Source organism: Cinclus cinclus, chromosome 2 (assembly GCF_963662255.1).
Source record: "Cinclus cinclus chromosome 2, bCinCin1.1, whole genome shotgun sequence".
NCBI classification, from domain to species: Eukaryota; Metazoa; Chordata; class Aves; order Passeriformes; family Cinclidae; genus Cinclus; species Cinclus cinclus.
In genome coordinates, this window is record NC_085047.1 from 12,064,807 (window position 1) to 12,092,800 (window position 27,994).

Consider the following 27,994-nt stretch of genomic DNA (forward strand, 5'->3'; position numbering starts at 1 on the left):
AGGGGCCGGTGGTGGGGCTGGGGGCGGTGCGGGGGCGGTCCCTCTTTGGGGAAGCAGATAAAGGCAGGGCGGCGGGCGCTGGCGGGCGGCAGCGCTGGAGTTGGGTGCGTGTCCCTCGCTCGCCGGCCGGCATCGCCCTGCTCTGAGCGCTTCTCGGAGCCAGCGGGGCAGCGCCATGGGGGCCGGAGGAGGGCTGGGGCTGGCGGCCGTGCTGGCGGCCGCGGTGCTGTTCGGGCCCGGGGCTCTCGCCGGGCGCGTCCTCAGCGGTGAGTGCGCGGTGCGGGAGCGCAGCGCTCCGGGAGCGGCGCGGGGCGGAGCCGGGACAGACCTGGGACATACCCGGGACAGACCCCGCTCAGAACCCGCTGGCCGAACCACCCGCGCATCGGCGGCGGTCCCTGGAGCGGCTCCCGGGAGCGCCTGCCCCGCGGAGGAGCGGGGATGTAGCGGGAATGCAGCGGGAATGCAGCGGGGAACGCGCGGTGCCGCGGGCTGCGCATCCCGCCGGGCCAGGGCAGCGCCAGCCGTGCCAGGGCTGCGGGCTCAGAGGTCCTGTCCTATTCTGTGCTGTCCTGCCCCGGCTTCTTAGAGCTGGTTGATCGCCGGCAGCGTTCGAATTGTTTAAGAAGGTCGAGCGTCTTCCCGAGGAGCGTCTGTGCGCTGAGTTTTGTCGGCAGCTGGACAGGGGTGTTTCTTCTTTGTCTGCGATTGTTGTTAGCAGGAGGGGGCAAACTTTTAAGAGCGTGTAACATAAATTAATTTGTTGGCTGTGGGTGCATCCGCAACTCTCAAAACCGCAAGGAAGACAATACTTTAGAAATCTGTGTCTAAATATTGGAGTTCAGGTTTAATTTAAGAGCTGTAGACTCCCACCGTGTGTTTGCAGTATACAGGTGCATATGCTCAGAAGCAGCTAAATTTAATGAAAAGGCCCCTTTTAAGCTTACTTTGGTGCAGACTAAAGGTGACAGGCTCTCGGAGATGTGCTGCCTGTGCATATGCAAGCATTTCCATGCATTTGCCTGGAAACAAAGATTTCTACTCTACACTCCACTCTGCTTGTTAGCAAGTTGTGTGTGCATGTATGTGTGGGTAAGAACGTGGCTCTTTATAAACTATCCCCAGAACAATGCAAATTATTTGTTTACTGTTGTTTCAGATGCTGTAAAAGTAACATATCAACAAAACATTTTTGTAGGCTATTTTTTTGTTGCAAACATTTGATTGCTGTATTCAGATAACTTTTTTAGTTGCTGAGGGAGGGCAGTCACTGGACCATTTTGACCATGCTGTGTTTGAAGCATGTTCTAATGCTACTACTGAGCTGAGCTGTTGAACTTTTGGTAAAACAGTATCTTCAGGAAACAATAGCTAAGCAGCAGTACTTCCAACACTTTGAAAAATCTAGTTTGTCTCAACAGTAACCTGAAATATTACATATCCCTCTGTTATACTATGAGTTATACTGCCTTATATGATACATCAAAGCTCTAATCATTGCAATTTATATGATTGCTGTGTAACATTGTTACTTTTAAAGAATAGTGAAGATTATCTATGAGATGTGTTTGGTATTAGCACTCTCAGTGCAGGAATCAATGTGTGGCTGAGGAAACCCAGTCCCTTAATCTTCTAGCTGCAGCTTTTTCTTTAACTGAGTCATAGGAAACCAGGGTCCAGCTTTTAAAGCCGTGTATGATATGTGTATATTGCTTTGTCAAACTGTTCCTAGATGCACAAAAGGTTTTGGGGGTCTTGAGGGGACACAGACTCTGTCCTGTGTTTCCCTGAAGCATTTCAAAGCACATGATGAGCCTTATGCCACTGTATTATACTGATAATCCTTATCTTATATTCTTATCAGGAGAGGGTCTGAAGCCACTTACAGAAAGAACCATTTATGCATTATTAGTTTGTCAGTTGAAGCTGTATTCATTAGATGAAGGTTTCCTAGACAATAACAACCACATTTATTTATTTATTTATGCTGATTGCAGATATTCTTATGTACTGGAAGACCTCCCCCCCCCCCTTTCTTTCTCTCAAGGATCACACCCGGATTCTGGCACATGGATAGGTGTAGTACTAGCAGTAGTTGACGTTGTTTCAGGCATGAACTAGTACCACTGAATAATTGGGCAGTGTGTGCTGGAACCTGACTCCCATCTAGTTTACCTCTCTCTTGTATAAGAACCAGCAGTTTGGACTTAAGCAAGCTTATGTTTGAAATCATAAGTTTATACCTTAAACAGACCTATTCTTAAAAGAAATTATTTATGCTTCAGTCATGGTTAATAATCTGGCGTAGTAGGAAATTTCACTGCTCTCATTCATAAAAAAATATATAGCTCCTTTCACTCACCTAAGATGTTTGTGAGACTGCTTGAGTGCTGGTTGGACCTTGTGGAAAGAATCCCACTGACTGCAGTAAGTTTGTAGCAGACCTAGCAATAATTGCAAATTTGTCACCATTTTGATCAGTGTCAAGAAGACAGTGAAGGAAAGGCCTGCCTTTTCAAAATGCTATTTTATTTAAAGGGGCTTCTGTTTCTTTTCCCAAACATGCTAGTTTTCCTAGGATATAATTAAAGCTATTGTTGACATCAAACAACTTGCATTTTGATATTTCTTTGTCATCTTTAATTTGGGAAGTTTTTAAGAGTGATGCAAAATGCTTTTTAATTTTTAATATAGCTAGACGTTTTATGAGCAGTGCTTACAGCCTCCATATGGAATTATCTAGTGTTGCCAGAGAATTGATCCCTATAGAAAAAAACTCAAAGCAGGCTCAGGAGAAAGTGCTGAGTCTGCCTTGCTGCTCCATGACATCATAAAGAACATGAAGTGATGATAATGCAGTTTGCAAAGATGCAATTACTTTAAGTATCTATTGGGCAGGAGAGATGCAAACTAATCTTATTACTAATCATTTAACAGCCTATGTATTAATCATAGATATTATAGCTTAATGACTGCTGTTTGTCTAGTTATATTTCTACAGCTTTTAAAGTTTTACTCTTTGCCATTGCTGTGCATCAATAGCAGATTAAATAGTGATGTAGTATTTTAAGGCCGTATATATCTATTATGTTGCAAAAGTACTTGGATATATAAGACAATGAGGAAAAACTCTTGGTGGGTCAGCAAACTACCAGAGTTACTCCTAAACTACAGACTTTGTTGCTTCAGATGCCTTTAAAGGAAGTGATGTGTTCACATGGCTTCTGATCAGATTTGAGTCCTACATAAAGTACTGCAAAATAAGAGAATTAAAGCAGTATCTTCGTGAGTGCTGAATTGACTAGAAACAACAAACCCTTTCTCAAAAGATGCATAATTTAATTTCATTGAATTTGCTTGGCCTGTTTATTACACCTGAGTTTTGTCTGAAGCCTTCTATTGAAAATTTGTGGGGCTTATTTTCCTGTGAACTGTATATTTCAAGATACATTTTCAGCTCAGAATTTGAAAATATATAATCTGATAACACTGCCATCTTGTCTACATGTGCAACAGTTGTGTATTGAAGACATTTTGTTATAAATGTCCAGAATTTAATTCCATACTAGAAAAGCATTTCTTGGATAGGCACGCCCAGATACTATGAGATCCCTTTGCTCAGTTGAAGATCTCAGTAATCACTAAAAGCTGAGACTTGAGGAGGTGCAGGAGAAGCTGGGCATTGAATTCCCATGGACTCCTTTATTATTTCTTCTCCTTATCCACCTGTACTGAGCACAGTCTTCTTGGGGGCAAATCAATGAGTTAGGGTCTTAAAGTGAAATGAGGTGATGACTTTTGGATATAATACCTGTTTCTACTAAACACACCTTGCCAGAAACCAAGTAAGTCCATAATACCCTGTGGAATGAGAACCCAGTTTTGATGAGACCTCTGATGGAGGAGTCTTTCTGTAGCAGGACAGAAATACCCGAGTACTTAAATCAGTTTCAAGAGTAAAATTTCTATAGTAAAGGTGGATCCCCCTTTGTCAACCCTGTAAAGCTTATCTTTTCCATGGGGTGAGAGTTGTACAGGTTGGCCAGCTGCAGTTCTGTTCAGGGATAAGGAAAGAGACATAGAAAATCCTAGTGATGTGTCTCAGACTGGCATGCTGCTTTCCCAGGGATACAAATTTTTGTTCACAGCATTTTGTTCAAAAATAAAAAGGCATTGCAAAGTTCAAACTCATGCTTGTCAAGTTCCAGTATTCCACTTGAGCCCAAGAGGAAACGCCTACCATGGAGGGAGCGAAGGTATAAAACATGTGGAATGGTATGGACAATCTGCTTGCTTTCAAATGGCTTTTCTCACTCTGAGAGAGAGAAATCTGCTCTCTTCCCTGGTTGAACTTGTGTTCTGTACCTTGGTTTTTTAACTTTGTGTAGTTCAGTTCTAATCCTCTGTAGCTCAAACTTCTTGTCTGTAAGATGTTTTCAAGGGGACATGCTTTGGGTCATAAAAGGCTCTATACAGCATTATTTCTTTCTGAAACTAATTCCCATAATGGCTTTGTCTTTGCAAATCTCTGATGGTTCAGAAAAGCTGATAGATGCCAATATACAATAGGTAAGATGAAGCAATCCTTTGGTAGTAATTGCTACACTCTAATCTCATACTCTTACTGGTCACTCACTAGTTGGAAGTTGAGTCTCTTGCTGAAGCAGCCTGTACTCCCACCACTGACAAACAGTGGGATCTTCAGTTCCAAGCAAACTTAAGGAATAATGAGTTCTAACTAAAAAGTTGACGTAGCTCTAAGCAGATCTGAGTGTAGCTGCAGTATCTAGTTAATGGTTCTAGGCTCACTTTATAAGAAGGGAAGAAAAAATTGGTGCTTTAAGAGTAGGATGAATTTAATTAAAATTTGTTTTTTGAATATACTGCAGATCTGTGCTAACAGATACTGCTACATGTGTTTGTTTTGTTCAGCTGTCTACACCGTGAGGTCAATGAGACAGTTTAGATATGGACAGGCTACTGGGAAGAGCTCAAGTTTGGTGGGATTAATCCCACACTGTATCTCAAGGACTACATGTAATGTGAATTAGCCAGTGATGCTTTACCTCTGAATTTTCTTAGTGTAAATTATCATTAATAATATTCTAACAGATTTCTTCTCCCCTCAAACTTCCCCTCAATTTTTACCTTAAGTGAACTGTTGCCAATTTTAAGATTCCATGTGGATTGGCTTTGTCCAGTTTCTAAGGAGCGGGTGAATGAACAAGGCTTTGTTTGTTGCTTTCTCTTTTAATTGTGGAACTGCCTCACAGTAAGAAAGCACTCTACGCTCCTGTAGTGAAATGCATGAAGGGTGTTACACCCTAGGAAGCTCTTAAACCAAGGAAATTAATATATTTGCACCTAAATCTATTGCAAATACTTTGGTAACAAATTAATGAAAATACACCTACTTGGAAAAACACATTCAAATTTCACTGAGAATGGATGATGCTTACTATGAAAAAGAATTGAGCAAGAGTATATTTTCTCTCTTCTCCTTTTTTTTCTTCATTTAATTGACTTAGGGTGGATCTGTAGAATGGGGAGATTCATGCTGAATATCAGGAAAAGGTTTTTCACCCAGAAGTTGATTGGGCACTGGAACAGGGTGCCCAGGGAAGTGGTCAGCAGCAAACCTGACAGAGTTCAAGAAGAGTTGGCCAGCACTCTTGGGCAAATTGTGAGGTTCTTGGGGATGGTCCTGTTCAGGGCCAGGAGTTGGACTCCTTGGAGGTCTCTTCCAACTGACTGATACTCTGTGATTCTATGACCAAAGAGTTATGAACTATGTCCTTTTAGAGGCAAAAATAAGAAATAAGCCATCAGCAGAAACTGTCACAAGTGCTCACATTTATGCCCAGGAGAAAGCCTGTTGAGGGAACCTACTGATGAGACTAAAATTGGATAGTTGTGAAAATGCCTGCTGGCTTGGGATAAGAGAAACAAGCTATTCCCTGCTTCCTTAGGCTAGCACACATACTTAAGGCATTCAGAGTACAATTTTTGTCTATTATGTCTATTCTAAAGCAAGTTAACAACTTCTTAGCTCCCATAGTACGTCTCTCTTTAAAGTTTCTGGGAATTCTATTCTGGGCTTCATGGCTACACAAAAAACTATTGATGAGTAGACTTAATTTGAATCACAGAATTGTTTGGGTTGCAAGGGACTTTAAAGATCATCTCATTCCAGCCCCCTGCCATGGGCAGGGACACCTTCCACTAGATCAAGCTGCCCAGAGCCCCATCCAACCTTGCCTTGAACACTTCCAGGGATGGGGCATCCATAGCTTCTCTGGGCCAGTCTTGTCAGTGTTTATGCTTTTTTAATACACCAAGTACTCCACAATTTCTGTTTGTCTTTAGGCTATGATATGTAAGAATTTATTGTGTCACTGTGTTTATTAGAATTAACTGATGTGTCACTGTGTTTATAAAAGTTAGAAAAACAAAGTAAACCCACTGCTAACACCTTCAGTATTAAGGGGTGGCTTTTTGTTTGTTGTGTTTGGTTTTTTTGTTGTTTTTGTTTTGGTCCTGAGGTTTTAAAACTCTGGATAAAATAATCCACATACCAGAGCAAACTTGTAGATCTGTAGATCTTTCCAACACACTATATTTCTTCTTGTTTTAAATGGGTTCAAATAGATGCCATTGACATTTGGGTGTTATCATTGGCCTGATTGTGTCCAAGTTTTTCCTTAAAGAAGGGAAGGCAATTGGCAGCTTTAGGGGGTGGTTTTAGCAGCTATGTTGTCACTTTTTGTGGACCCACAGAACAGTGCAGCTGTGAGCTGGCCCCTTGGTGAAGGAAGTGGCTGATTGCCATGGCCAGCCCTGTGATATACACCTGTCAAGTTCATATGATCAGAAGAAAGGAAAGTAGTTATTAAGGAAAAGCTAAATGGATCTCATGCTTTAAATTTATGATGTGTTAGGTAGCTGAAGCCACAGCTGATGCCAAAATGAGGGCATGCTTCACTTAGAAGTAAGAAAAGCTGTCAGGTCTTTAATGACTTGACCTGTGGGGGGAAAAAGGAATACTTTTTGGGAAATACTTTATAGTTTTTTTTTCTTTATGCTGAGTTATGACCTGAATCAGTGAACTAAAACATTTTCATAAAAATGGGTATTAATTTTCCAGTTGAAGTCACTTCCCTGTATTGTAACATAATTATAATCGTATGTTTTCCTGCAATGGTAATTATGGAGAATGAAGTGTTGATTGGCTTCTTATGAGATTTAGATATCAAGCTACCTCTTTACAGCTCTGTTATGAATGGCCTGAGATGCCTCCTTCATCCACCAGGGTTGAGAAGCTAAGTATAAGAACTAAATTTGTGTTGTTTTCTTTGGGAAATGAGTGAATGAACCTGTCGTTGCTGTGTGAAGATGGCAGCTTTCATGCAGGCTGGTATTCCAGTTCCCAGCACATCAAGAACAGGCCTGAAGCATCACATCCAGAATTTTAAAAATCCGGACAAACTTTTAATCTGCTGTGGAAAAGACAAATTCTCCCAGCAATTTATTCAATGCAATGAAGAATATTTTGCAGAATAAAATGTTGCATCCTCCCAAGACCTAGAACAGTGCAGGTTCTGAGCACACAGGCTTTGACAAGCCTCCCCAGAAATAACCTGCTTAGACCAATACTTGTCATAAGGGGTCATATGTGTACTCTTAACTACCCATTTTTGTCACCAACAGTCTTACTGCATTGTTCAGGGGAGCTCTCAGATCCAATTTTAATTGCACTTGCATTGAGGTAATAGCAAAATCCAGGTGTTAGGAGTGAGTATCATCTAATATGTAAATGAACACTGCCAGCTGCTCCTTTGCACTGTCTCATTTTTGATTGCTTGATTATTTTTTTAGAAGGTGTAGCTATTATGGGTCTATTGAGGAAGTTGTCATTCAGAAATAAGACCACTCCCTGTCCCTGAATGTGCTTAGAAACACAATAGCTGAACTACTAAAGGCTAACATACTGGTGAAACCCCGTTTTCAGTAATAAATGTACTGAAAATCACTTTTTATGGCAAAAGAAAAAATAAAGACAGGGACTGGGCAGGACAAAGGCATCTTGTGTAGCTTCATATTGTGAATAACTGCGCTAAATTTCTGTAGAAATGGTATAATACAGTAATTTGATTTTACTTAAAACTTCATCATCCCTGTATTTTTCCTCTTTGCAAAAGTTGCATTAATCCTAGAGACAGCTGTTTGCCTGGTGTCTGAGGACCTCTTGCATCATCTTTGCTAATTTACAAGATATGGGAAGGTTAATGGCTGAAGTTATGTTATGTGGCATGTGTTTGAGAGGGGAATAGGAAAAAATCCCTATATTTATCATTTATAAATGCATCTATAACTTTTACTTGCCCAAGAATTTAGCAAGAAAGATACTCCATTACAAGAACTATTTTAAGAATGGCTGGTAGATGAGTTTTGGGGGCAGCCTCCGTTTGGCCACCTTAGACATTGTCTGCATGCCTATGACTCTGATATGATGCATGCAAACTGTCTACTGTCCATGGCTGCCTGAAGCTCAGCTACTGGATACCAAATGTGGCCCTCAGGGGTTTTTTTTTATATATAAACCATTAAAAGTGACCCAGAACCTTTAAAGATTTTTCACCCTGGGAAATGAGTTAAAAAATTTATATGATGGTAATTTAGGCATAATCCCTCATCCATTATAAATCAGTAACAACTTTCTCTTCTCTCAGAAGGCTTGGTTCTTAGGATTGAAGGAAAAAAGGAAGTATTTAAGGTATGGAAGAGATAGTTATGAAGAAGATATCAGTACAGATACAGCCTGGCATGTGGTCTGTACAGAAGGTTTTATTTGAATGTCAAATTTATGGGTACATGAAATTCCTTAATCTGCTTGGGACTGTCAGTTGGGAAACATCAGTGGTTTGAACACTGACGCAGCTAGAAAATATCTTCAATGTAATGAACTTTGGGAGAGAAGATGGCAACTTGCTTTTATCATAAATGCAGGCAGAATGAAATTATGGAATGTTATCACAGCTTTTTTTACAAAAAGTAATATGAATCATAAAAAAAATTATATTTGGTGAATGGAAGCAAATATGATGCAGTGAAACATCAACAGCAGTAACGTAATATGGCAAAATATGACCAGCAGCTGAACCCAGTCAAAATCTGACTGGATGATACAAAGAGCATCTGACAAGATGCATCAGCTTTGAAACAAAATGTGATTAGGAAAATTTATTACCACTTAGTCTCTTACTGGCCACAATGTGGAATGCATTACTGGGACTTGGTGTGGAGTGTCCTGTGACATGAAGGCAGGTGAAAACAAATTGTACCCAGTGTCCTGGTTAGTTAGCATGCTGGTTAGTCATCCCTGAGGTCACTGTGCTCATGCAAGCTCAAGACCAAGACTAGTCTTCATAACACAGGCAGAGAATATTTTAGTTAATTCCCACAGACTTCTGCTTTGCAATTTCATTATGACTTTCATTTAAGTCCTCATGTTTTTGTTTGTCACTGTTTTCAGAAATCTCCATCAGGTTTACACTGCTCTGGTTAATGCTAAATATTTCATGTTGCTTTTTACCAAGTGCTTTTCTGTGTTTTCTGCTGAGTCCATTGCCTTGGGAAGGAGGGAAAAAAGTCAAAATACAAATATATAATGGAGTTTAGCGTATCAGACTCCGTGCATTCGTTTTTGTCTCTCTTCACATATTCTGTGAGCATGCAGTGGCTGATCTAATCGAGGTGGATGCTAATGGTATCAAACCCTGGATTGCAGATTAGTTGTAAGCTTCAAGGGGAAAAGGAATGGGATTTATCAACAGGGATCTTATCTTCTACCTGACTTCTTCAAAGAATCCAGCTAAGCGAGGTGTGTCACTCAAAATGACCTTTGTGTCCCTCATGGGCCTGTGGGGGTTTAGTTTAGTAATAAGCCTGATGCTCTTAGGGAGAGGAGTCTTTGACCTGGGTATTTTATCAGCAATTTTGCTTCTAAATGACACTTTGCTGTAATTTCTGTCATGACAGAAATCAATTTATTATTTGTTTAATGAAACATGATTATTAAAACATAATGGAGATATAACTGATTGAAATAACAGCTTGCAATTTGCTTATTTTTTTCTTGAAGGAGATGTTTGGTTTTTTTTTCCCCCTGTACAATTATCTGCAGACATATTTTTATGAGTAATTTAGTTTAAAAATATCTTTGTTCTGAGGCTATTATCTAAACATTCTACTATGGGCTTCTGTGAAAACCCAAAAATGAAAACTGATCTGTATGGATGGAAATGGTAGCTAGCACTTTCTGGAGCAAGTACTGTCCAATTGTTTTCATCAGCTAATGGGATGATGAGACAAAAAAAAAAAAGACTATTCATATTGCATATTATCTTAGCATGTTTCATTCCAATAGTCTTGCTTACAAATCTAGTTTCTATTCAGTTGTGACAGAAATATTGGAACTCCATTTATGCAGCTGAAATTGCAAAATGTTGCTTCAGAACTAACTGTGTAGTCTGCTGAAAGATGTTACAATAAAGTAAAATAGCACATAGTTGAAATTTCCATACTTATCTTGTCTCTTATACTATGTGGTCCATTCTGTCATTTTTCAGTGGTAAAATATTTCTGCTTTGTAGTTCAGAAATTAGTAGTAGAGTGAAAAAATGGCACTTTAAGACCTGACATCTCAGCATGTTCCGAGAAGAGCACTAAAATGTCAACTGATTTGCCAGCTATTAAGGCACAACTTCAGATTTCCATTAACACATTTATCTGCTGTAGTGGAACTGGTTCAAAGTCATCTTCTTCAAAAGAAGAAATAAAAGATTCAGAATAGGTCGCTGCCTAAACACAGGGATGAAATTAACTAGAACAAGAGAAATTCACAGCTTCTTCCAGAAATCTTACTGCTCTGCCTCACGCACTTCGTTCACACTGTTTGGGTCTATAGGTCTTAATGCCAATTATTTCTTTGTTTCTTGCTGTTTTCTCTGTTGGATTCTGGAGGTATATTCTTTCAGAAATGATGAGCCAGTCAGGAGGAAATTTTTTTTGCCACAGGGAGAGAGAACAATAAATGAAAGAGCAGTAATTTAGGAGATGGATTTCATGCAGATTTTCATTTGTTCAATTCTATCTCTTTGTAAAACTTGATTTTAGAGTTGCTTGACCCTGCCCGAATGTCTGCAATAACAATAGTACCCTTAAAAATTATTCAGGTCAGTTTAAGGGAAGAAAGAAAATGTCTCCCACAAAGTTTTGATATTTTAACTTGCAAATCCTTTCAGATAAACCCTTAGGTAGAAATTGGGCCTTCACGTCTCTATTCTGATGGCTCCAAGAGGGCTCCCTGCTTTGAGTGCACAAAGAGGGCAAGTTGGGCACATATTTGGGGCTGCAGTAGCTCTTTGCCATTGTGCATCACAAATGTTTGTTATCCTCCTTGCTACTCCATAGAGTCCCACCTGGTTTCCTTGGTGTGGATGATGGTGCTGAGCATTGAGACAGCCTCTGTGTTGGACAAGAATACAGCAGAGTTTATGGGTACAAGCCTTGGAGCTCGTCAGAAACAGCACTTGCCATGACTTGATGGTCTTCAAGGTCTTTTTTTCAGCCTAAAGATTCTATGATTCTACTTAAGTCTGCATGCAGCAGCTGACAGGCAGATGAGCATCCTGAGAAAGCTCAGTTAGGTAGCCAGCAAGGATCCATTTCTTCTGCTGGAAGGTTTGACTCAGATTTTGGGAGAGTCACAGAAGAGCAGAAGCTGAGCATGAGAACAGAGAATAAGGGGAGCACCTCAGTCACCTGGGAAACATTCAGGGATGGGGAGTGGATTGTGTGCAATGAAGGCAAAATTAGCTATTTTCCTATGAGAGGGAGGAACAGCACAGGAATTATAATCCATAGTGATCAGCCTGCTCATTTCAGTTGGTTGAACATTCCTGCATGACAGAAATAGTGACCAGGATACTTTGACACCTGAATTTGCTCATAACTTACTACTTGATGTCAAGGAGAAGTATGTACACAGAATGAAAGGAATCATGGAAGAGTTTATTTCATAGATTGTCTGGGCAAATAAAAAGAACAAGACAGTGGACAAAGCACTCTTCCTAAATTTACATGTGCATCTTGATTTAATGCTTTGAATCCAACCTTCAGCTACAGGGAAAGTCGTAGTCACTTTTCCTTGGAAGTGATTAGTGTCCTGCATAACTCTGTACGAAGCTTTGGATGTTTGTGCTGTTATATGCACATGTGTACTCTGGCAATAAGCCATTGTCACTCACCCTGCAGTGAGGGTCAAAATGTTGATCAACTCCTCCTTCCCTGTGCCTGTCAATGAGGCAGAGCTCCAGGGGAAAATGGATCGTGTTAATAAATTTAGAATTTCAGCATTGTAGAGGAAGGGAATGAGCTGGGATTTCACATGCAACTTTCATTCCTGCACTTCCCACTTTGCAACATTTAGATTTATCATTTTGTTTCTTTGATAATAGTAGTTCTGTTCAAATAAGTCTTGGGAGGAGCCCATTATTTCATATGCATCTCTATTAAAGTGTTTGTCCCTTGCTTCTTCAGCACCACTGCCTAGCTAGGACTATGGCCCTTGCTACATTTATTGGGAGCAAGGCTCTTAACCTATATGAATAAAGGGAAATATCAGGAAGAAATTGGGACATACATTGTCTTGTCAGGACATTATCAGAGAAAGTTAAAGCTGGCACTCTGTCTGTTCTTGGAGTCTGGCTTTTTCTGTATCTATGCCACAAGCTTGTCCTTTTTTTAGACTGTTCTTGTGTTATTTTGGGAGAATAATTACTGATAAAAAATAAATTTTTAGAAGCCTGTCTGCCAAGGTAAGAATGGGATTAAAAATATTCTATTCTTCCTGATAATCCTTCTCCAGATGAACTTTAATAGGGTACTATAAAATGGAGGTTTCAAAGTTGGTGTGGTTTTTTTTTTTTTTTTTCTTTCCCTAGAAAGATTGCAAGAGCTGTAGGAAACCTTGGAAAGTTAAGCATAGTGTATCACTAATGCCCCTGTAATTTAGCTTTCTGCAACAGAAATGATCCCAAAAATAGGAATTGCTTTTAGATTTAGCTAAAAGTCATAAGCTGATCCTGTTTTTTCCATTCCTGTATTAATGCATCTTTGATAAAACCTACTTATCCTCTGCAAATACTTGAAACTATGCTCTATGCAAACACAGAGATGTCTTTATCTCAGACCTTGTGCTGTCTGCTATTGGAAGTATCCTACCTAGTAAATACAAAAATGAAACAACACTAATGTAGAAAGTATTAACTTTATTGTAGCTTTCAAGGTTTTTTGTTCCATTTGATGTTTACTCTTTGTGTATAGAAAAACATTGCCTGGGAAAACTTTAATACAGCTGAAGTTATGTGAGGATGTTGCTGTTTCCCAGTGACAAATTACATTTTTTTTCTTTAAAGGTGAAACAGCATGAATATTGTTCAAATGTTATTTATATGAGTCACGTATCTGGGTTTGCTTAAAAGTGAGACTAAATGCAAGATTTTCAAATGCAACTCTGATACAGTACAATAAACTACTGTACCTTGTGCCAGCGTGGCTTGACCTCAAGTGCTGTTTTGGGTGCCTCAATACAAGAAGAATATAAAGCCCTTAAAGAGTGCCCAAAGGAGAGTTATGAAGATGGTGAAGAGCCTTGAGGGGAAGCTGTGTAAGGACCCCCTCAGCTCGCTTGGTCTGTTCAGCCTGGAGGAGACTGAGGGGAGACCTCTTTGTGGCCTTGATTGCCATCAGGAGAGGAAGTGGAGAGGCAGGCACTGATATCTTCTCTCTGGTGACAGTGACAGAACCTGAGGGAATGACCTCAGGCTGAAGCTGTGTCAGGGGAGGTTTAGGTTGAACGTCAGGAAAACGCTTTTCACCCAGAGAGTGGCTGGGCAATGGAACAGGCTCCCCAGGGAAGTGGGCACAGCACCAAACCTGACAGAGCTCAAGAGGCTTTTGGACAATTCTCTCACACATGGTGTGACTCTTGGGCTGTTTTTCACAGGGCTGGGAGTTGGACTCCATGGTCCTCAATGATCCCTTCCAGCTCAGCGTGTTGTGATTGTCAAATTTTACAGTATAATAGTGTTGTTGACTTCTGAACAGTTTAGCTAATGCCTGGTAGTTTCTGTTACTTTGGTATCCTTCAGTCATTCTTACTAAACAAGATAAATTTTCATACTTTTCTTCTCCAGTGACAAATTTCTATACTGGAAAAACTTGATTTTGTTTTTGTTTTTTGATTGTTATATTTAGAAGCCTTCTCCTGTCCCATAAACATACTGGAGTTCAGACTTGTGGCTGATAAATAAATGTTAATTCCTCATCTTATGTATCTTGAATAAATGCTAGAGACTCTTAGTAGTTTAAAATGAGAATTATTTTTCCATTTTAGGAGGCAGACATATATCTTTCTCAGACAAAGAACTGTAAGGAGCAGACTCTCTCCTGTTGTGGACCTTTACAGGTTGTACTTAGGCATATTCTAGTGAAGAGTCACTATTAGTTCCTCTCATATACAGCCTCTCAAGGTTTACTTAGGAGATAAAAAAAAAAAAATCCAGCTACTTCTTGCCCCTAAACATGTGAATTTGAAATTTCTTTTTAGAAAAAGTGACTAGCTCTGATTATGCAATAAAAGTGAAGTCGTTCCATTAGTATGAAGTAGTCAAGGAAATACCCTCCTAACAGATATAACAGAGAGCCCTGATGGTACAGTCATTAAAGTAGAGAATGTTTTTCTCAAACCTATTGGGAATCTTCAATGTCTTGGACAATTTCACAGGCCATGGCAGCATGGCATGGATTCCCATGAATGTTGTGGTATTTGAAATTTAAATTGGAGCAAAGGATTTAAGTGGTGCCAACATTATCACTGTGAATCTTTTCAGACAAAAATCTCCTGTCCTCCACCAGCATATGTGCTGTATTCTTTTCTTGCATCTTTGCTATTCATTAGTGTGCTCTGAACAGTCCCATAATTTTTTTTTGTTTGTTTGTTTTTCAGGCCAGAAGGTGTGTTATGGTGCCTTCAAGCATTCATGTTACAAATTAGCCTATTTCCAGGACTTGTCCAGACGTGTGGGTTTCCAGGAGGCCCGCCAGGCTTGTGAGATCGATGGTGGGGCTTTGCTGAGCTTGGAAAGTGAAGCTGAGCAGCAACTGATAGAAAACATGCTGCAAAATCTCACCAAATCAGGCTCTGGGGTTTCTGATGGTGATTTCTGGATTGGGCTGTGGAGAAGTGGTGATGGACTGGCCATGTCAAGTGCTTGCCCTGACCTCTACCAGTGGGCTGATGGAAGTACGTCACCATTCAGGTGAGTATGTGGAACTGCTTACTGAGAAGGTTTCATGGAGGGGAAGGCAGCCAAGCCTTGCTTGAAGGCATTAAGTTTGTAGCAGCTCCCCCTTGACTTCTCCACATGAAGGGTAGCTGGCAATTGGGGTTTCAGCCTACAAATCTCTTTGCTCCCTCCCCAGAGTTTGCCTCTGCATGATGTTTGGAGGTTGTTCTGCCACACACAGAGTCTTTCAGGCAGGTAAATTCTGCAAGGCTCTGGCCACCTCAAATCAGGGAGCCAGCCACCAAATAAATTACTGTGAAATGCTTAGCATAAATTGTTGTGTTTCTACCCTTATTGAAAAGCCTTTAACTTCCTGATGAAGACAATGGCCAAAGTAGCAGCAACTCACAGAACTCAAGACATGGGGACAGATAAGAGTCTAACAGGGGGGAAAGCAGAGCAGTAGGGTGCTATTTCTGCAGAGGTGCTTTGATCAGATTTTTTTTAATATTCAGAGATGTGCAGCTTGGGCCTTAAACTCCTTTCACAGAAGGGTTGTAGGAAATGCAGGATGCCTTTGAAGAGGATGGGACTGTTTGGGTTGATATTTCTTCACTGATGAAAACTCTTTTGTCATCCTGATGAACCTTATCTTCAACAACTAGAAACTGGTACACAGATGAGCCTTCCTGTGGAAGTGAAGCCTGTGTGGTGATGTATCATCAGCCAACTGCAAACCCTGGTCTGGGAGGGCCATACCTTTATCAATGGAACGATGATAGATGCAACATGAAGCACAATTTTATCTGCAAATATGCCCCAGGTAGGTAAAACTGAAGTTATATTTCACTGGTGGGACATTGTCTTAGAAAGACAATTGTCTCTTGGTTTGTTGAGGGAATCTTCAAGTATCTTTTGGCTGTGGTTCTGGCTCCTTTGGTGTGTGCCTGAGCTGGCATTAATGGGGGATATGTCAATAGCTATTAAAATACATTAATACATTTAAATAAACCTGTTTATATCTATTAAGAATGTTTTCCAAGTTAGCTTCATGCATTACCGGGGGTTTTTTGGTTTAATTAATTCCCTTACTTCACAAAGCATTTTAAGTGTAAGTTGTTCTACTTTCTAGGCAGGATGACCAAGACATCTCTTGGCCCTCCTATAAAAAATATTTTGCTGTTCTTGTAGTTGCAGCCCTACTGTTTTATACAACTTGTGTGGTAGTTGTTTCAAAAAGTTATGGCCTGAAGAATGAAGTCCAGAACAGCATGAAGAATTTCTGTATTCATGCATGTAGACTAGGAGATATGAAAAGCAGATGCATGCTAGTTGAGATGGTGACAGAAAAAACAGATCTTAGGCAATTTGGCTGTACTTTCAGACATGACATAAGTTCTGTATATGTCAATAGAAGAAAAGTGAATTATAAACTAGAAAATGGTGCAAAAACCAGAAAGGACGTGAAAAGTAAACTTTCCAGTTTGAGGCTGTAACATTTTCTGTTCTTGGTGGTACTTAAAGTAAATGAAAACATGTTTTTCAGCAGGTTCATGCAAATGTTTTCAATTGATTTTGGTGTGTTTATTTTTCAAAACTAAGCTAAAAGTCAGAATGTATATGAAACTATGGATTTATTTCATTTATTAATTAATAAAAACTCAAGAGGTGGCTCATGGGAATCTTATGAGGTTTAACAGGCTGAGTCCAAGGTGCTGCACCTGTGTCAGGACAGCCCTGGTACCAATCCAGGCTGGGGATGAGCAGATCCAGAGCAGCCCTGGGAGAGGGACTTGGGGGTGCTGGTGGGTGAGAGGTGGCCATGGCCCGGCCGTGTGCTCTGGGAGCCCAGAACCCCCCGTGTGCTGGGCTGCATCCAGAGCCCCGTGGGCAGCAGGGCAGGGAGGGGATTCTGCCCCTCTGCCCCGCTCTGCTGAGACCCCACCTGCAGGGCTGCATCCAGCTCTGGGCTCCCAGCACAGCAAGGACAGGGACCTGCTGGAGCCAGCACAGAGGAGGCACCGAGGGGATCAGAGGGATGGAGCAGCTCTGCTGTGGGGAAAGGCTGGGAGAGTTGGGATTGTTCAGCATGGAAAAGAGAAGGCTCTGGTGTATGAGCTAATTGTGGTCTTCCAGTACATGAAAGGAGCCAACAGGAAAGGTGGGGAGATATTATTGACAAGAGTCTGGAGTGTCAGGAAAAGGGGGAATGGCTTCAAACTGACAGAGAATAGATTAGATAGTAGGAAGAAATTCTTTACTGTGAAGGTGGTGAGACAGTCACAGGTTGCCTGGAGAAGCTCTGGATACCCCATTCCTGGGAATGTTCAAGGCCAGGTTGCACTGGGGGTTGAGCAACATGATCTAGTGGAAGGTGTCCTTGCCAATGGAGGTTGGAAAAAAGCTATTATTTAAGGTCCCTTCCAACTTAAGCCATTCTATGATTCTATGAAATCCTATTCTTAGCAGCTGTTTGACCTATGTATTTCTGCAGTTTCCTACCTTCGTTATGCTGATGGTCAAAGAGTAATCACTCTCTTTGTAGAGATCTGTCTGTCTGTAGAGATCCAGGCTATTTTGTTCCTCTGGTTTTGGTGGATACATAACTTTTTCACTTTCTGGTCTCTTAATGAGGATATTAATGGCAGTTGCCATTGCAAGGAAATATTAAACATTTATCACAGTTGATGTACCAACATGTTTTGGTATACTGTCACCCCCTAAGTCTGAAATTGTTGATGAATGTCATTATTTTATGATGATCAGTAATCATCACAGGCCCTGTAAGGAAATGTGACATATGCAATTTTATCACTTTTAGAACTCTTTGAATTATTTTGAAGTAATGTAACAAAATAAAAATATTTTATGTTGTTAAAACCCCAACATTTTGATCTCAGAAATTGCAGACTTATTAAAAGAGTTTGGTTTCAGGTGTATTTTGTAGCTTTAAAAGCAAACAAATTAAAATTAGATAATTATTCTGTAATAGTGAACTACTTGCCATTCTTGTTGAGATGTGATAAAGAATTGCTTTTCTCTATTGCTGTTGCCATCTGAGAAAATGCTAGGTATTTTGGATATTCGGAAAACAAAGTGATAACAGTAACAATGAAAGTGCATTTATATTTCTTTCTCTATGTAGAAATGGGTTATTAGTTTATAATGAGATGTATAAGGCAAACAATGTATGGGTAGATTATTATTAATATTGACATTGTTATGCAGCTAAATACAGTATTGCTGAATTGCAGCTATTTATTTTTCAAACTGTTGGAATTGTGCTCTTTAGCAAAACAGACTATTCTCCAGAAATGTATTTTTCTGTCACATCGAGGAAAGGAGTTGATGCAAAAATGTATATAAATAGATACATGACATTACTTTCACCGCCTGAAGAAAGTAACACAGTGTTTGTAGGAAAATTGCATTTGTTATCTTAAACCAAGTGAGACTTAGAAACTATCTTTTTTCTCCCCTCAAATCACTGTAAAGGCTTCACTGTTAGCTCTTAGCAATGCAAAATGCATCCACTTCACCAGGAGTACTAAAGTGCTACATGCATATTGAATTTTAGTTTATCTGAGTATGTTGTTTTTCACAGCTCTCCTGTCTCTAGTCAATATAAGGTGTGTGATACCAGCCATAGGCCAAAGCAGGTTGTAGGTGACTTTGATGAAGTTGCATCTAATTGTATCATCAGCAAGTCCAGGACAGTGCTCATTAGGCAGCCTTGCTCAAGCAGCAACTACAGTTCTGGTAGACACTTTTATTTTTCCAAGCACTCCCTTGACAGCATTTACTGTTGCAATGTTCAGTCTGGCTTTGGATCGTATTGATCATTCAGCAATCTTAAATTTAATTATAGGTTGGTAATTGCGACCACATTTAGTTCCTGTCCAGCTCCTGTAGGTTTGATTATGCAATTAAATTAAAAACTCATCTCCTCTTCTGCTGTCAAGAGACAGCAGCTCAGGTCTTTGGTGTATCATGGCATCTTTCTTTATATAAGGCCAAATGTAGCTATTTTTTACCAGAGTAGGTGAAATAATTGCCTTTATCTAGTAGGCTTTATTGCTGTTTTGATTTCTCCCAGCAGTTTGTATTTATCAGGACACTCAGAACTGTAGTCCCACAGCATTATTAAGTTAATATAACCTTATGATAGAGAGAACTTATATTGTTTTAGAATTGTCTGCACAAATGCAGCTTTGCATATGTTAGGCACTTTATTCAGCACAAGAAGTTAGGACATTCAGAGGTTTAACCTTTAACCATTTACCATTAAATCAGAGGCCACCAAGAATTGAAATGAGACTAAACTATATCCTTCTACTAAGGAGTAAAAAGTATGAACTAGAGGTTATTTGACAGTAGTTTGCAAAGTATCTTCAGTAAGAAGATGAAATGCTGAAGAAGTAAGCAATTATTGTTTGGGGGAATGTATTTGTTTTTGTGATACTGCATGAAAAAAAGGAAACATCTGTTTTATTATGCACACATCTTTTTGTTCTTCAACAATCAATTTCAAATATTGATTTAACAGATAATGTCTTAGAAAAAGAGTTGGGAGACAGAGCAGAGCCAGAATACGGTAAGAAATTTTGACACATTAAATTCCATTGCACTGGTAAATACATAATTATAAGGATAGCATACAAGAACTTCTGAAATTACTCAAGTTTAACAGGCACAGTTAAGAACTGGAACATAGGAAAACTGAATTCCTCAGAGAGCAACAACTGTAAATATATGGCAGTTGTTCAGAATAACACTGCTTGTAAGTCTTCTTCCAGATATAATTCCAATTTTGTCATAAAATCATTTTTATATGTGTATTTAACAAATTATTAAAATGTTCAGTTTCCCAATATAAATTAAAATGTAGTTACTCTTCATTTATTTAACAACATAGTGACCATATTTTTTTTACTATTTTCCTAAAGTGTCTGATCTCCTTTTCAGATATTTTTCCAACAGTGCCAGCAGGAAATCCTTATGACACAAGCAAACCAGAAGATCAGTATCATATTATTGCTACTGAAACAGGTAATATGTTCATATGAATGTAATGTTCTGCTAAAAATATTAACAGTGGAATTAAATAAACATTTCAGTTTCCATTTTCGTCAATAGGAAGAAACAGTCTGTTTCCCTGGCAAGTGCCCTGAAAATACATATATTTGAATAACATTTCAAGAGTCTTAGTTACTGTGGAAGCAAATTGTTTCCTTGTCTCACCAAACTTTGAATAAACACAGTGTCCATAGCTCCCCCAAGTATCTTGTATTTTGGGAAAACCACATGCTAAGAGGAGTTCAGTGCCTTACTGAGATTGCCAGTAGAGATGACTCTTGATATTTGGGAAGTGGATACCTACTGCCCAGGTTCTGCAATGCCCCTGGCTGCTTCATTCAGCTATTTATCTTCTGAACAGAGTCCTGAGGCTCAGGAAGAGCTGTAGACTGGCTTTAGTTTTGATATGTCCAGAGGAACTGGATCTATCTAAGGTGGCTCTGGATTTTACAGGATTGCACCATGGGACTGTGGAAAGTGGGTGCTTTGCTCGCCCCATGGTTGCCTGGATTTGGGCCAGCTTCCTAACTGGTGTTTCCATTATTTGTAACTCCAGGGGAATCATATTGATGAACTGTGGTTTGAAATCAATGATATCATTTAATACAAACTGTGTGAAGACTCTAAAACTCAAAACACAACCTGAATATTCACATTTATCCTTGCTGTTTTCAAAATAGGACAATAGTATAGTATAAAACATGGGCATATAATTACTGGGAAATAGTACCCTTCTGGAAGTTGCAGACACCATCCTCTATTGTAGACAGATAATGGAGTCTCAGCCAGTATTATTTCTCACTTCTGTGCAAGACCTGCAGAGAAGCACCTTTAGCTCTCCTCATTAGTCAGGGAGAGGCTATATTTGCCCTCTAAGGAGGAAGGGAAAATGAGAGAACCAGGTTCATTCCTCCTGTGGTCCTGCGTGGGCAGGGAATCCACATACAAAGACAACTGAGTCTGCAGTTAAAATGGACTATAAAATAACGGACTGTGAAATGAAATCCATTAAAATACTTGAATTTTGAATTACAAAATTGGAAAATATCAGAATTGAAGACCTTAAGATATGTTTTGCACATAACTCAAGTGTTGCTTTATTCTTGATATTGCTGAACTCTTTGGAACTCTTCCTATAGAAGGAATATGTGTCGTCTTTGTGTAAGTTAATATATTCCTGTTATTTTACTCCAGATTTTTACTCACACAGTTAAAAGCATTTCAACATGGGAGACATTAATGAGAACTTTTGTCTTGTAGGTATAATTCCGAATTTAATTTATGTTGTAATACCCACTATACCACTACTGCTGTTGATACTGGTGGCTTTTGGGACTTGCTGTTTCCAGATGCTTCATAAAAGGTAAAATATACTCATCAATAGTTGTTTTATAATGCCGAATTCATATTTCCATTGGCAAGCTATTCCTGCTGAAAGACTGCTTACATCTGTCCCCAAGTATGCAAATAAGGGCCTTTTCATCTATTAAAATGCAAGTAGTTTACAGCTGTCATTGCTGAACATTCACCTTCAGGCTTTTCCACAACATGCTGAAATAATTCCAGGTGTCAAAGTATGCTGCTGTTGGGACTCCACCTGTTTATGAAGAAAATTTCTTTGCAGACCACTTGGTAGGCAGGGATGTTGTCAGCATTTTGACTTCACCTCTTTGGTTGTGATCACCACCCATAAAGTACCTGGGCTGTGGGAAATAGTAGAGGGGTCCCGCACAGATACAGGGTGAACCCAAGGACTGATCTGGTTCAGCCAAAGGTGACCCCAAGGATTCACTTTCTAACCTAAAGCAAAAATTTGTTCCAAGGATGAACCTAGGGCCCAGCAGCTGCTTAATCCTGTTCTACTGCACATACCATCCAAACAACAGATGGACCACGGGAGTGCAGGAATCGAAAATGGAAAGCAAAAGCTTGCTTCGAGCCACACACTAGTCTGGCATCCTTTGTACATCATGTATGTGCTAAAGAGGATGCATAAAATAAACAGATGTGTTCATAGCTGTGGTATCAAGCAGATGTACTGGTATGCGAAAGGAAACATTTCAGCTTTTGAAATGCAATGCCCTTTGCTTCATGCTTTAAAATTCTTTGGACTTTTTGTTTTTCTCAAGATATGCTCTAGATACATAAATATATGACAGCGTATAATTTATATTTTTTTCTGAACTAGTATTTCTGAAACTTTCAAAAATCATTGTCGTCCTTTAGTTTAGGGTGTGTTTTCTAGTTCATGTAATTAAGAAGAATAAACTGAAATAGGTTTTCCAGAAAAATGTTATTTTGGTAAAATATCAAGAATAATAAGCAGATTCATAAGCTGTTGTGCCCCTTGAAGAGCAGGAATAACTAAAAGTAATATGATATCTCTAATCTCTGTATTAAGAAATTGAAAAAAAATCCTCCTTATTTTTAGCCTTTATTTTTCCTTATGGTTTTTACTGAATATTTCCTGCCAATAGCTGCAGTAACTTATTTCAGGTGAAAAAACACTCCAAATGTGAAGTCTGTTGCTGTCTGAATGAGAGATTGTACAGTGATATTTGCAGTACTCCTTGGTATCATGTCTCACTGAAACAAGTAACCATAAAGAACAGGTGTTATGAGGTCTGCATAACAAACTTGATTGTGTTTCTTTAATTTATGCATTTTCTACAAAGAGAAAGAAAATGTATGCTTTCCAACCTGTCTTATGAGAAGCAAATACAAGCCTGTGAAATGTTATGTATAAACCTCACCTCTGAGGCTGCAGAAGGTTGGAAGCTCAAAGCAAAAAAAAAAGAAAAAAAAAAAAAAAAAAAAAGAGTAATGAAAGAATAGTATGTATAACAATATAAATTATATAGTAATGGTACTCTGAAACACTTATTACAGGGGCCCTGGACTTCTTGGTAAGTATGGTACAGCTTTGTACCTTTTCTGGCAGGTCTTTGTCTTCTGAGAAAAGTTATAGCCCTTGAATAGTCCTGGGAAAGCAATGAGAGATTCATGGCCCACTGAAATCAATAGAAACAGTAGTGTTGACTTCAGTGGGCTTTGATCAGGCCTTTGATGCTATAGCAGTTCATCCAGAAGTAATTAATCTGAACTTCCAAGACTTCAAAATTGCATGACACAGATATTGGAAATTCACCTTGGAAGATTGCCCTTTTTTCTGTTAGCTGATTAGTTTGATAGATGAAATGATACAAAAATCAAGGACAAAATGGTTTTGATGCAAAACAGGAGTCTCTTTTGCATTGTTTGATGATTTGTTTTTTTTTTTCCTTTGTTCCCAGAATGTCCATTTTGAGTAACATCAAAACATTTTAATTAAAGAAATTCAAACATTTTTAAAAATCATACCTATAAAAAGTCTGTCACCAAAAATGAAGTATTTTACCTGTTCATACAAAACTTTGTTTTTTTAAAAAAATATTTTCCTATCTATTTTCAATTTCCACTTATGACCTGCCTTGCAAACTATTTTAGTTCATCACAAATATGCAGTTCTTAGGCAAAAAAAAAACAAAAAAAAGACAATCTCTTGGACTCATCATCTGGACACTGTAGAGCTTTAGGAAAGGGATTCTATCCTGCTGGGGAAGGAGGGATCCCCAACTTTCCACATGACCCTGACTTCTCATTCTTTTTTAGGCTTCCACAACATGGTGACCTTTCCACTGAAAGCCACAACCCATGGCCAACCAGGACATGCCTAGCTTGAAAGGTCATGACTAATTTTGCCTGACATTGGGCTCTTGAAGGGTAGTAATAAGGCAAAGGAACACCTCGTCCCTGTAGCTGGCAGAAATGATCAGCTCATTCATGCTTAGATGCTCTCCCTTTCATTTCTTCCAGGGAAGCAAGGAGAAACTGCTTCAAAGACCCATCTCCATTATCATCTGAATGCCTTGCAGAAAGTTTAAATTCCTACCTGGTATATGTTTCAGTTTCTATGATTGCATTTGATGGTCAAAACACCAATATGCTCAAGCTATTTATTGCATCTAACCTTTGTCACTAAAAATCTGTTTCCTGAACCAGCTGTGAAAATCAGCATAGGTTTGCTGAAGATAAGCTCATTTGATACAGCTCAAGTTCTGATCCAAGGTATTTAGAAATTGTTCCCGCTGTGTGGCAAGGACTCTCCATTCACAGCCTTTCATCATTAATTGATAACTGCTTTGGCTGGGTTAATCTGGAAGGAAGCAGTGACTTAGTTTCTTTAGGAAGGAAGCGCTGGAACTACTTGATTCATTGCAATTGCTTTGTTTATAGCATTGTGGCCTGATCTAAAGTCCCCTGAAGCCAAAGGGAGTGTTTTCAATTACTCCAATGGGCTCAGGTACATAATGCATTACTTTGTAGGACTTCAGAGGTAAGTCTGGAGGGATGGAAAACTACTGTAGCATTCAGCATCCTCAAAGTACATTTTAAATCAACTCAGACTCACTTGCATTACACACCAGGAAAGGAGTAAAACTGAATGTATAGGACTGTTGGGACTCTTAGGTTTCCACCTTACAGAGTTATGTAGGGCTACTTTTCCTTCTCTGGTTTTTACTTAATAGGGAAAAAAGACCCAGTGGTGTGAAATATTCTACCCAGAGATTGAAGCATTTTCATTGAAATGCAGCTGCACTGCCTCCTGAAGTGGGTCCTGTTTCAGCAGTCTGCAGTGCACTGTCATCTGCCAATCTAAGTAAGGGAAGATGGTGTATTGTTGTAGCAGTTGTAGACATGTGGAAAGACTGCCATAAACTTTCAGGGTGCCTCAGGGCTCCCTGGAAAAATCAGACTGAACTCTTCAGCAGTATTGAAGAGAAAGTACTTTTTGGGAACCTGTTTTATATATTTTTTAATTGAAAAAAATGCCTAACAGAAAACTGACTATTGACAGTTTTGACTGAAAACTTAGCCCTAAGGAAGCTTTCTACCAGTCATTCATTTCTAGGAGTCTGATTCATGTGCCATCAATTCATTAGATGTCAGGTCAAGCCCTGAAGTGAAGAGGCATGCTGGTGCAGGGCTTCACAGTGACTCTGTTGGTGTACCCAGGGTGGGCAGGGGTGTGTTACCCACTGGGATGGGTGGGCTGCACCTTGGGCATGGATTTAGGTGGGAGTGTGTGCTCTGGTCCCCCCCGGACAAGGGAACTGCTCAGGTCCCACTAGCCCTGGACCATCTGAGTCCTCTGAAAAGAATACTTTGTATGAAGGGTGTGGTTGGATGGGAACTGGAAAAAATAAAATAAAAGCCATTCAATTCAGTACAGTTCCTGGGAGCAGCACTGCTAAGCAGGGTGGTCTGGTAATTTTAGTAACAGTGTTACTGTGGATGGGGAACCCACACTGTGAAAGCACCAAATGTGGCCTTGAGATCTGGGGATGAAATATTCAGGTATGGTCACAGAGCTGAATCAGGAATGAAAAGGCACACATGCACTGAAAATAGTTTATATTCTTATTTTTCAGTAAAGGAAGAACAAAAACCAGTCCAAACCAGTCTACACTATGGATTTCAAAGACGCCTAGGAAGGACAGTAGCATGGAGGTATAATGATTTACTGACTGAAAACAAAGCAAAAATAACATTTTGCAGTGAGGCTGTATTATAATGTTGTCAAAGAACATTAGCTTGGAATGGCTTGAAAATGCAAAGGATCTACAAGAATGAACTGTAAGCTCCCCCTTGAGGCAAATGTTCAGATCATTTTTATATAATGTTTGTTAATTCAGTAACAAAATATGCCATGCTAAATAAAGGGTATGTGTTTATTTTGCTAAGAGATGTAAGTTAGCTAGTTGTGAGCAATGAAATGAAGAGAGCATTTGAAGTTTTTATGGGGGAATATCCACAATGTATGTCAGTTTTAAGACTGTTTGTAGTTAAACAAACCTCTGTTTCTTTTAGTCTCTCATGCATTGTATTGTAGTCAATGTACAGTAAATGGAACTGACAATTTTACAGTGTAACTATTATTTATCTTTGCATAAAAGTTTGATACAAAATATTTGTTTAGTATTTATTTGCACACAACAAGCAACACACAGAAACAAGCCACCATGTTGTGACATCAACCTGATGTGGCAAAATTCAAGGATTCTTCAGTCTTTTGATGTCATAGAATGAATTCATTTTACCAGCAAATGACTGACTATAAGTTTTTTTCATATTGGCCCAAGGTCAACATAAATAACTTGGAAAGTAATACCTCATTAAGGGTGTGCCCTTTAAAGGCAGCTATTAGTTGTTACTTGAGTAAAATATTTTTCTGATGGGGAAAAAAAAATCATGGTGGGCAAGAGTTTAAGACTAAAATTATTGTTTCAGTAAGTCTACATAAAAAAGACATTAAAGGTCATTTAAATATAGCTAATAGTTTCTTAGGAATAATATAATGTTGGAACAGGGAAAAGACAAAAGCTTTTTCTTGGAAGTGGCACTCATAGATTGATTCCAACATTACTCAGACTATTATCTAGAAACACATTAATTATATTAATTGATGGATAAATTTAGAGGTAACTGTGATGCATTTAAAGCTGTCTTGTAGAGTTATGATTAACATCATTAATGTCCATTCTGATTCCTTAAGAGCTGTCTGTGCCTTAAGAATGGTTGTGCCAGTCATTAGGAGCAGTTCAGGGTGGTAGCAGCAGCACTCTGGTCGATTTGTTGGTGACAATCTGGTGTCAGAGCAAAAAGTTAAGGGATTTTACTGCCATTACAGCAAGACAGCAAGAGCCTGAGTTCAACCTTGCTGGCTTAAACACAGATTCATAGCTACCACTGGGTGGATGTCGGGGAGCGACTGAGCAAAGCAGAACTGAAGGGTTGCCTGCACTGTGCTGGTTGTTGTTCACCACGTCGCTTTGGAGAAAAATGTCTCAATTTTTCTGAGTACAGAATAAATATTTTGAATTTTAGTGCCATTAATAGTAATTGTGCAAGTAGCTGCTGAAGCACTTTTGGAAGTATCTTAAAGCTGCTGTTATGCAGTGCTTTTGCTTCCTTTTCAGAGAAAGCTCCTCCTGTAGTTCAGGTTAAGTATTGTTATTCCTACTTAAAATATTCAATAGGTTTTCCCGTCAGTAGAAACTTCTTTCTTTGTCCAATTCCTGAGTTCAGTTCCCTTTGCATTGAGAAAATACTGTGATCCTACATGATCACCAAGACCAGAATTGCTTTACTACTGGTGTAATTATTAATTCAGCTGGGGGGAAGAGAGACCTCCTTCTTGATTTGTGGTAAAAAGAACATTTTTATGGTCTTGAAGGATTAATGCTCTTGAATTCAAGGATTAACTACTTATTCATACATCCAAAGGACATGTAAAATTGTCCCTATCAGTATCATAGTTAGTGGCAGAAGAAATGATTTTGAAGTAGCAATTAGGAGAATGAAAATACGTTCAGGATTGTCTTCTACAGAGTGAAAGTGATGGCTGGGCAGGCTTAGGCACAGACTGCCTCAAACTCTGTGTAAAGGCAGATAGGGAAGTAACATGCAGTATCTCTGTTGTAGTGTGCTTGGATTTTTTGTAGAAGTAAGAATTATTGGCTCTTAGG

General features: G+C 39.4%; 1 protein-coding gene across 1 annotated transcript; it reads left to right on the forward strand.

Annotated features, from left to right (window-relative positions):
• Positions 1 to 175: 175 nt before the first annotated feature.
• CHODL (chondrolectin) lies at positions 176 to 25,982 on the forward strand. Its single transcript, XM_062511656.1, has 7 exons — positions 176 to 266; positions 15,071 to 15,383; positions 16,016 to 16,173; positions 19,897 to 19,944; positions 20,316 to 20,399; positions 21,687 to 21,789; positions 25,898 to 25,982. Exons 1-7 carry the CDS (start codon positions 176 to 178, stop codon positions 25,980 to 25,982), a joined length of 882 nt encoding a protein of 293 aa, XP_062367640.1.
• Positions 25,983 to 27,994: the final 2,012 nt, after the last annotated feature.

What these genes read in the sequence shown, in the direction of transcription:
- CHODL (XM_062511656.1), top strand. Translation starts at nt 176, where the DNA reads ATGGGGGCCGGAGGAGGGCTGGGGCTGGCGGCCGTGCTGGCGGCCGCG. An exon ending in CAGAGCAGAGCCAGAATACG is followed by an intron (nt 19,945 to 20,315) that starts GTAAGAAATTTT and finishes TCTCCTTTTCAG; the next exon opens with ATATTTTTCCAACAGTGCCA. An exon ending in TATTATTGCTACTGAAACAG is followed by an intron (nt 20,400 to 21,686) that starts GTAATATGTTCA and finishes TTTGTCTTGTAG; the next exon opens with GTATAATTCCGAATTTAATT.